The sequence below is a fragment of the Centroberyx gerrardi genome, chromosome 8 (assembly GCF_048128805.1).
Source record: "Centroberyx gerrardi isolate f3 chromosome 8, fCenGer3.hap1.cur.20231027, whole genome shotgun sequence".
Lineage (NCBI taxonomy): Eukaryota > Metazoa > Chordata > Actinopteri > Beryciformes > Berycidae > Centroberyx > Centroberyx gerrardi.
The window spans coordinates 17,298,855-17,309,166 of record NC_136004.1 but is presented as its reverse complement, the minus strand read 5'-3'; the positions used below and the strand labels follow the sequence as shown (position 1 = coordinate 17,309,166).

Here is a 10,312-nt window from a genome sequence, read left to right as displayed (position 1 = left end):
TGCTAAGCTAAAGCTAAATGAGAATGTTTTCACCCCAAATTTGAACTATGCACACTTACCCCCATTACATTTTTATGGCTATTACCAGACAGAAAACAAAATCATATATTCCAGTTTCCCTCTTAAACAACTCATTTTAGCCAATGAATTATGTCAATATCATATGAAAAATCATTTTAAAAATAAATACAAATGGGGGCTTTTGCACTACTTCAAGACAAAGGCAAGCAAAACTCATGACATGTGACTTATGCCCTTGACGGTTTGTAGACTGATCTGAAGACAAAGGCGTAATGTTAGTGAAAAGGCACAAGCAGTTGTACATATTTCTTTATTTAGTGTTCCTCCATCAGTCTCTACCCAAGCCATGTGTACAGTGTGCCGTCTTCTGCTTTGGAAACTCTGCAAAGGGAGTTCATAAAAGTGAAGTAAATGTGTACGAAGCTGGAAAGTGACCATCTGGCCCTATAAAAGCCTGTAACCCTCCAGGGTTACAGGCTCTGGGCTTTCAGTAAGCCTGAGTCCTGCTAATGAAATGATTAACAATAGCAGCAGGGACCAAGGCCAAGTAGGCGCCACAGCTTTTATACTGTAATGCGTGTGTGTGTGCGTGCATACATAGATACACGCGCATGCGCACCATTTGGGGCATGAAAAATGTGTTTTTCCACTGATGTACTGTATCACCAGCAGCCAGTGTGGCAATTAAATATTTGAAAGAAATGCATGTGAACAGAGCAATGGCAGAAAGAAGACAACAGTGTGTAGCCTGTGAACAGAGATGGGCAAAAATATATTTTTTTTATTTTGTTACAAATTATAATTACTCTCAACAACAATCAAAATAAAATCCTATTGGCAAGAGGTACATTTTTGAAGATACAGAATGCACAAAATGTATGCATTTTGTATCTTAAAAAAGATCAAATTCAAAAACAGTGAGATATGAACAAATATAATATGAACATTAACAAAGTGTATGCCTGTTGTCTCATGACAAGAAACAGTGAACTGTTCAGTGTGTTATTCCGCATATAATGTTTTTCTTTCATATGATCGATGCGGCTTAACTTACTTTTCCAGGTTTTGATTGATCCAGAGCTTGGAAGCCTTGTTAGGGTGCCCAGGGAAGTTACAGGGTGTTACAGGGTGCCACCTGCCAGAGCCGTCCACTGGAAGCAGGTAACACTGTAAACAACCCAATACAGTGTGAAGCCCATAATGAAATATCTCTGCAAACAACAAAAAGCAGATTGAAGCTTGCTGCCCTGGAAGCATACTGTTGTCTTATGTGTAGCAATACATTTTGGTATGCCAAAAAGTATTTCAATATTTTTTAAATGCAAACATATTGTCCTCGGAGTTACTATTCATTCATTCATTCATTCATCCAATGAACCTTTACAAATAGATGAGCTATTACTGTGTGGAGTTTGCAGGTTCTCAGTTCATCTTCTCAGGTCACACAGTTCGTGTGGGTTTCCTCCCACAGTCCAAAGACATGCAAGTCAGTTGGATTGGAGACTGAATTGCCCATAGGTGTGAATGTTGGCGTGAGTGTGATTGTGTATCTGTGTTGGCCCTGTGATGGACCGGGTGTCTCCCTGCCTTCCACTAATGTCTGCTGGGATAGGCTCCAGCCCCAATAAATGGAGATGAGCCATTACAGAGTGTGACTGAGAGTGCAAGATCGATGCTGTGTTTGTACTGGTAATTGCCTGAAAACAGGGTGAGCGTCTATTTGGAAAGCAACAGTTGACATTGACCGAGTCACTCATTGCCTGCTCTCTGTACTAAAGTCAGCCGACAATGACAGGGGGCCTCTCTCTTTTGAATATATATACATATGGCGCACACAGAGATGGCAGCATATACTATTGGCAGCGGTCCCCTATAAGCCCGTGTGAAGTCCTGTTGTGTCAGTGACAGCCACATGGGTCAGTGACCAGGCCTGGTGGGGTGGAGGAAGCTTGGGAAACAGGAAGGCGCTCAGAAGCAGCTGAGTAAAAACATCAAGACAAAAACAAGACTCTGAGGAGGAAGGTGGTTATAAATGGGAACTAAAGATTCAATGTATTTTAAATAGAAAGTGAAAAGCAGAGGAAATGCATAATGCCATGTAAATTAATCTGGGGTGAGGAGAGTAGTGAAGTGAGAAAGTGAGCACTGGTGCGTTTCGCAGTTTGATGGTAGAAACACTGAAATCAGTTTTTGGTCGATGACTGCAACTACAAACTAACAATCAACGAAAAACAGAAATGAATTGAATACAAGTAGATGGGTCTAGACTTCCCTATCTTTTCCACGCTGACTCTTTTGACGATGTATTCATTCTCGCAAGGCCACGTGACTTGATAAATTGCCAGATTATGTGCCAGCTACGTAGTCATCTGATCCGTCTTTCCGCTATGAACCTGGTGAGGCTTTAGGACCTTGAAGTTTCTACTGCAAAGGGCAGGTCCTCCTCCCAGAGAGAGGCTGTTTACCAAGAAAGCCGAGCTGCGCCGCTGTGACAAAAACAAGGGCTGGGACCCCACGAGCGGAGCAGTGTGTCTGACGCGGTCGGCATAGGCTCTCCTTCCATTTAAAACACTTCATGCTTTAGGCAATCATCAGTCATCATGTTGTCCGCTGTTTTTTATTCAACCCATCAGCTCTGCAAGATGTTTTTGTCTTTGCACTTTGTTTTGCTGAGCGTCGCTTTTGTGGACAGCAGCGCATCAAACGCTGAAGGTAATTTGATACAGTATTGACTGCTGTATTTCATTTCTTCTAAAATATTTACAGTGTGTCCTCGTATGTTATAATTTACTGTTTCAGCAAGTTGCACACAAATGCATAAATATGGGCTACTGTTAGTCATTACTTCACCATTTTCTTTCTCTGATTGTAAGGCATCAACAAAATGTTTTTGTGCTCTCATTGGACTCACATGTTGTTCCTGTCTCTTGTCCAGACTGCATGAGGTCCAACGGTGTGCAGTACAGAGGGGAACAACGGAGCTCCTCCTCAGGGCTCACATGTCTGACCTGGACCAACATCACAAGAGACTATGATGTTAAAAGCCATATTGATTCTGACACAGGTAAACACGGGGTCATCCCTATGTTCCCTCAGCCCTATGTTCCCTCATTCATTTTTTTCCCCATCCAAATTAGGCCCTATGTTCCCTCAGCATCAGAGGGTTAGGGTTAGGGGGCGAAAGGGGCGAAAACATTACCTCATTGGCAGAGATACTGATCTGAGGGAACATAGACACGCTCCCGTAAACACAGATGAACATAAACTTTATGATCAGATTGGGTTTCCTCTCTTGTCCTCGTGGCTCTGCTGCCTGGGAGACAAGCTGAGAAGTGGTTTAAATGTCACTCATGTTGTTAGGCAAAACAACTTTCTTACATGAGACTTGTTTCAGTCTCTCATCTTTATTGAAATGTTTATACAATGTTGTGATACAAATCCTGCCACTTGAATGCCAATGATCTTAGTAACATGCAGTGCAACTAAACACAGAGACGTTGTTTACAACACATTTTAGTTGCTGCCCGCTGTCTGTTGATGCCACTGCTGGGTTATTTTATCCAGCAGTTGCCGTTTCCTTTCTTTGTGCTAATGGCAGCCTGTTCATTGTGGTGTGATGAAGTAGTTAATGATTCATGAATCCAGTGGTTTACACAGACAGACACAGAGAGTAAATTTCCATGGCTCATCACTAACAGACCTGTGTTGTTTTTGTCTTTGTAGGTGTTGGGGATCACAATTTCTGCCGTAACCCAGACTCCTCTGAGAAGCCTTGGTGCTACATTTCTGGCCCAGATGGGATGGTCCAGAGACAGTTCTGTTCCGTTGACACTTGCAAAGGTAGGCTACTGCATGGCATGAAAACACTTCCAAGTAATAAACATTCAAGTTTGAGCTAAGCTAGCGAAGAAGATGGAGCGGGTTACATAAACATCTAACTATGTGATGGCACTTTCCTCTCATCATGATCTGTGAGATTTTTCAAAAATAATTTCTGTTGACGCTCCCGGCAATTACTTCCTCTGCCCGTCCCTGAGGAACTCCCGCTGATATAAATTGGGTTATGTGAGGAAGAAATTTAAAAGCAGTGAACTTTTTGTATGCAAATGTTCTCATTAGTCAACACAAACATTGGTAGCCTCTCAGAGAAGTGTTTGATGTGAGTGGATGCAGCCAAGTTTTTCACTTTGATAGGTCAGCCAAAGTTTTTGTGGCGAGTTTCTTTTCAGTGTGTTTAGCACAAACAAATAATTTGCACATGGTCATTAGAGATTGATGACTGACAGGTTACTCCAGATGTGTTTTTCCCACTTGAGAATCTTATCCTGTAGCGGGTCAGTTGGTCAGGGATAAGCCACTTTAAAAGGTTTCATCCACTTTGCCCTTTGTTTCCTCCTCGTCTCGGAGCCAACCCAAGTCAAACAATAACAAGGCCCCGAGGCTGATGGTGTCTGCAGACTGAACATTTCAAAAGCCCTAAATCTCCGAGCAGTTGTTTCAAGACACGCCCAACAACTGAGCTCATTGGCAGAGAGGAACAGTCTTCCCTTGGAGACGGCAGATAATTGGCTCCTGCCATCGATGACTTCATGCCCTTTAACTCCAGCAGAGTTAGTAAACAACAACTTTTTTGGAGGAGGGGGGCCTTAAGAGTTTAAGAGCAGATGTTGGCATCCGGCTGCAGTTTCCTGCCCCCTGAGCTAGGGGAGCGCATGGGGAACATGTTCACCTCTGACACACTGACAAAACCATGTGTTTACTACTCCACCAACTGTTAGATTTACTGTCCTGCAACCAGATGAGAGCAGTCTCAGGACATTCCCCGTGCTCTTGAGGATGACTCTGTGTCAGCTGTAATCTTATTGGACCAGCAGTAATTAGAAACCGTGTGGTTTGGGTGATGCGCTTCTAGTCACTCTTCTCTATCAAATAATGTAAAAGGACAAAATTTAATCACACCTATGTACATGTGACACATGTCAACAAGTACTGTAACACGATGTGACTTGTTGATAGTGCATGAATTATAGCGTGACTCAGAGCATCTCCATGTGAAAGTCCCATTTTGATTTTGGGTGTTTACCCTCTGCTGTTGTCTCTTGTGTCTTCAGATCTGCCCTCCACTGTGGCAGCAGAGCCTGAGTCCCTCAACCCTCCAGGAACCACAGCTCACCTGGAGACCTTCGAGCCAGCCAAGTCCAGACCTGCTCAGGGAGAAGTAGCTGCTGTACAGCCAGTTATGGGCATCAGCCAGCGGGTACGCACCGGACCCAAAAAGAAGAAGGACCTTGGCACGCTTGGTATGTTCTAGCTGATGTTACTGTTTGAAAAGATTTCCTTTTCAAACAGTGCTTCTTTGGTTGTATGTTTTGTGTTGCTACAGGAAGTTAATGTCCTTGTGATGTTTTTGTATCTGTTTGTTTTATAACTTTTGTATGCTTCCTTTCTTTCTCAGGCTATGTCCTTGGCATCCTCATGATGGCCATTATCATCCTCCTTGGGGTTGGCATCACATTCGGCTACTTTTACAAGAGGTCAGTATCCGAATCACAGCAAGATGCAAAGTACAGAGTAGAAAAACAAGAATGTGAGCACTGAGATTTAAGACACTTGCCATCATTCGGTTTAGCATTTATATTCAATATATTCTATGCAAGAGGGACAGACATACAATATCATTTTTTTCTCCCCTTTCTCCCAATTCCACATCAAGTGACATTTTGTCTCTTTCCAGGCTGTTATTGTAAATTATTTTGAAAGTGCTATATATATTTGAAATGCTATATATCCATTTTTGAAAAATAATTGCTACCTGAAATTCATCAGGCAGTATTTGATTTTGTCCTCAGAAAATTAACTAACAAAATTAGCAAATGTCTTAAGATGACTCCTAACTAACTAACCTCAATACTAACCTATAATGTGCTGTGGGTGTCGGTGGATATCTCATATTCTAAAACTCTTCATTTGTTTGTGATTGATTTGCCAGGTTAAATAAAGGCTAAATAACAAATGCATTACTCCACCCCTGGGCTATGCTCATCTACTGTGACATAGAGCCCCAGTGTGAAATGACTCCAGGCTAACACAGTCTTGTCCTCTTGTGTCCAGTGGCACAGGCAGTGTTGCTGAGAGCTTCAAGTCTCTCAGGAGAAATGCCAGTGTGATTCGTTAAGGCGCGTGCTAGCATGCATGTTATGGGTCTGCTGAGTGGAGGGCATCAGCTGTTGTGCCTATTCCCTCTCTGTGTTGCGTCACCCTAATATAACATGGCCCCATTCAGACGCCTTTGCAACAACAACAACCACAACAGAAAATAGGCAGGGGAATGCAGGAAATGAAAAGCCTGCAGTCTGTCTATTTTAAGCATTCTTGTTTTATATTGTTGAAAGAAAGGCAAGAGTGGAGGAGGAAGCCTGGGGAGGGGGGCTGGAGAAGATCACAGAAACACTGCAGTGATGTAACGGGTAAAGTGATGCCCCCAGTGCTGTGGATGAGGGGTTTGATACCCTCTGGTACATCACCAGATGCCCTTGCAGATCTATGTATGGCTGTCAAATCTGATTAGCTGGGCTGCTGTCATTGTTATCTATTTAGAGAAGGTGATTATTAACGAGGAGGAGCAGTGGCAGCAGATTGAGTAAGAGGGTTTATACCTGCCCTCAGTATACAGTGACATCACCTCCAGTTATGTGATGGTTGTGCGTCAAGTACGCACAGCTTAATTGTATGGAAAAAAATGCATCACAGTGTAATCACTGGAGAGGGATTTGCATGCAGTTCCTTTAAAAGGTTTTTGTGAAGACCTAGGAAAGGGCAATATCCACAGGATATAATGGCTTACAGGGATGAAACATTACTGATTACCAAAAATATGTGATGGCAAGTATACAGGTATTGTGCAGATACAGGCATGAACTATGATCATGTTTATAGTCATGGTGGCACAGCATTTGTGTGATAGATTGGTCTAAGTATATAAAAGAAAAACATAAAAAAAAAGAAAAAGAACAAAATGGCAGCCAATCATCCATTCAGGAACCCCAATATGTTGTGACAAATGTGGCATTCTCAATGTGGATATATTTAGTTTGAGAAAGGGGAGAAAGAATAAAGGAAAAGAGAAAAAAGGCAACGATAATTACGATACAATAAGAAGGGGTGGATGGTCTTGAAACTAAAATGAACCAGACCGGAGTGTGGAGAATCTGTGACAATATGGGTTGTTTTGGAGCACAGCAGAGTTGCATAATGTGTCGCATAGAGGACAGGATGTAGGAAGAGGTTTCAATCTGCGAGTATGTTCCCTACTTTGGCTGAGGATCAGCAGATAGCAGGCCTCACGCTGCTGCCCAGCCGCTCTGCCTCGGACTGGTTGAACTCCTTGCCAGCTTCCCACCAGCCTGCTCCCTGTCAACACCTCTCTCCTCTCTCTGCCACAGACCAGGCACAGCCGTTATCTACATACAGTATGCCATTTGGTCGACACTTTTATCTGAAGCGCCTTACAGTATCATGAGTTGATACATTTTTAGCATGGGTGGCCCCCAGAGTCGGTGCCATACATAGTTGGTGCCAAAGCCACTGAGCTACAAGACCACTTAAAAGCTGCATAGCTGCTTTTAAACAGACTCAACACTGGTGGTTGATTTGCATTAAATATGAGCTTCGGTAATGGAAACCTTTGAAGAGCTGTCATAAATGAGGGCTAACTCCAGATTTATAATAGCATAATGCCTAATGGTGTTGAATAGTGTTGTTGAATGTAGATCTCTGTCTGTGTTGTTTGCTGTAGGGGCCGGGACCTTAAGAAGCAGCATGAGCAGCGTGTGTATGAGCGGGAGATGCAGAGGATCACCCTGCCGCTGTCGGCCTTCTCCAACCCCACCTGCGAGCTGGTGGATGAGAACACCATCGTCATCACAGCAGAGCACGAGCCGACCCCCGTCCAGGACGGAGTGGAGGGGGGCGACCCCCTCATGGGCCAGCAGGCCGGCACCCCAGGAGCCTGAGCGCGAGTGTAGTCTTCAAATGGGACACAGATACATTTTAGTGGACCAAAACACTCCCACCTCCTCTCCGCCCCCCTCAGATAACCTGTTTTAAAGGCCTAAAAGGAGCAGCGGAGACTTCAACTGAACTCTGTGTCCTTTGTGTCCCCTTTTCTCTGGTTTTTCACACATCTGTGTCAGAATCAGGGGGATGAGTTGACACGCAATGGACACAGATGAGGAGATACTTCACAACTATTGGAACCATTCAGGTGAATGTGATTGGTTGCATGGTGTGTACAAACATACTTGTCAGGAATACTCAGTGAGGTATTTGATATCCATATTTGATACGTTTGATATCCAAGAAAATATGGTCATAGGCCGCTCCCTGTAATAACAGTATGAATATCTAGTGAAATGGATGTTGACCAATCTATGTTTCTGATGGTGTGTGATTAAGAGCTGGTGTTTGGAATGGGGGAACATTCATAGCCTTTTCTTTTGTTTTCTATTTTTCCGTGTTGAGAGTGTGCTCAGAGGTGTGGCCTGTGTGTTACATTATGAGTATGCGTGCAAGTAAATACTCATTTCCATTGGCCGTGCCGATGGTGGCACGGACAAGAAACGTGTGTACATCTGTATAAAGACTACTTTGTATTGGAGACACACTGTTGACACAGATGTGAGAATATGTGTTTCCAAAAATAGTTAGCCTCCTCTGAGATAGGACGAGGGAACATGAGGTAAAACGGATTCACTGACGACAAGGGAACACCTCCCACCCAGAAATTGCCTTAGCATGATACTTGTGAATGTATTTGTTCATCATTTCCCTGCTGATTTTTCTCTTTGTGTTCCACTGGCTGAGATGACGGGCCAGTGCAAATCTAGAGCATGAGAGTGGTCATTGGCAGACATGTGACAGGACATGCCCTTTACTTCCACAGGTTAAGGAGTGACAGGAAAAACAGAGTGCTCTCGGTTAATAGGAGAGACAGTAGTTAGTCCTCAGGACAAAGTAGCACTGCCACGACACAGAACAGATCAGCCTGGGATCCGGAAAGAACTGGACGAAGCCTGAGCAGAGCATAACAGTCTGTGGAGTGTTGAAGGTTCTTGGATTAGATTCAGACATTTGAGTTAAGCCCTCGATGCTTCAGGGTAGAGAGGAACAGACGAGAGTAGAAGCAAGTCCAAAGTTTGGTGTTGTTCAAAAAAGATGAATCACAAGATGAATGCATGTACATGGTTACCTATGTTTTTCTTTAGGGGCCATTTGATGTACCATGTAAAATTATAGAACTGCTCAACAAGAGACATTTAGAACATACATGCCTGATGATAGATATCACTTTACAGTGAAGATTTAAGTTGTTATGCAAGTCAGACATTACAGTCTCTTTTGTTCCATGTACAGTTACTTCTCAGTATTTTAGTCTGTTTCTTCGACATCACTCCACTTGATCTTGTTTTGTGATTATTTCAGTTGGATCTGCATCACTGGTAAGCTTTGGTAACTGCTGCTCCATTATTTTTATGCAACTGTGTGCTGGCTGTAATGATTATTTTCTTCATATATGCAATGTGTCCTAAGTACTGTTGCTCATCATTTGAAATTAGTACTTGTATGTGTATGATTGGCAGATTTTTACTGCTGTGACTGAAATAAAACATTTGGAAAATCAAACATGGCCCTTTTGTTGTAATATGTAACTGATTTTACCCACTAAGTCATCCTCATTCAGCAGGAATGTAAGATGGCATCTGTAGAGCCAAGGTTTGGGTAATGATGTTACACACTGTCTCCCTCTGGTGGTAATTCTTCAATACAGGACTGTAGTCTGTGGTGCTACCTGAAACAACAGGTTAAGGTATGAGGTCAAGTTTATTTGCACAAATGAAAACACTGCAAAGGGACAGAAGAAAATAAATACACTGTGAGAGAGACAAAGAGACCCATCTCAACCCCAAAAAGGAGAAAAAAGATGACAATGACCCACAGGATATCAAAACCCAACAGCCTTGGTGCAGATAATAGTAGTGTCATCTTAAGGAAAGTGAGTGTGAAGAAGTGTCTCTGAATGTCAAAGTACTTGGACAGCGACACACTGACTTCATACTCATTTTGAATGTGATGTGAGACGGTGACTATGAGGTTAAAGACACGATTATCAACTTGAATTTGAAGCAATATTCAGCCCGAGTTCAGGGTGCCGAAAGCAATGGATATAAATTATTACATTCATTACATACATACAGTACATGAAGCATTTTTAGTATAGTCAAAAATATTTTTT

General features: G+C 42.8%; 1 protein-coding gene across 1 annotated transcript; it reads left to right on the top strand.

Annotated features, from left to right (window-relative positions):
* Positions 1-2,522: 2,522 nt before the first annotated feature.
* Positions 2,523-9,702, top strand: pik3ip1 (phosphoinositide-3-kinase interacting protein 1). The gene is made up of 6 exons (XM_071899746.2): positions 2,523-2,733; positions 2,957-3,085; positions 3,745-3,861; positions 5,133-5,321; positions 5,477-5,555; positions 7,817-9,702. Exons 1-6 carry the CDS (start codon positions 2,622-2,624, stop codon positions 8,031-8,033), a joined length of 843 nt encoding a protein of 280 aa, XP_071755847.1. The 5' UTR covers positions 2,523-2,621; the 3' UTR covers positions 8,034-9,702.
* The last annotated feature ends 610 nt before the right edge of the window (positions 9,703-10,312 follow it).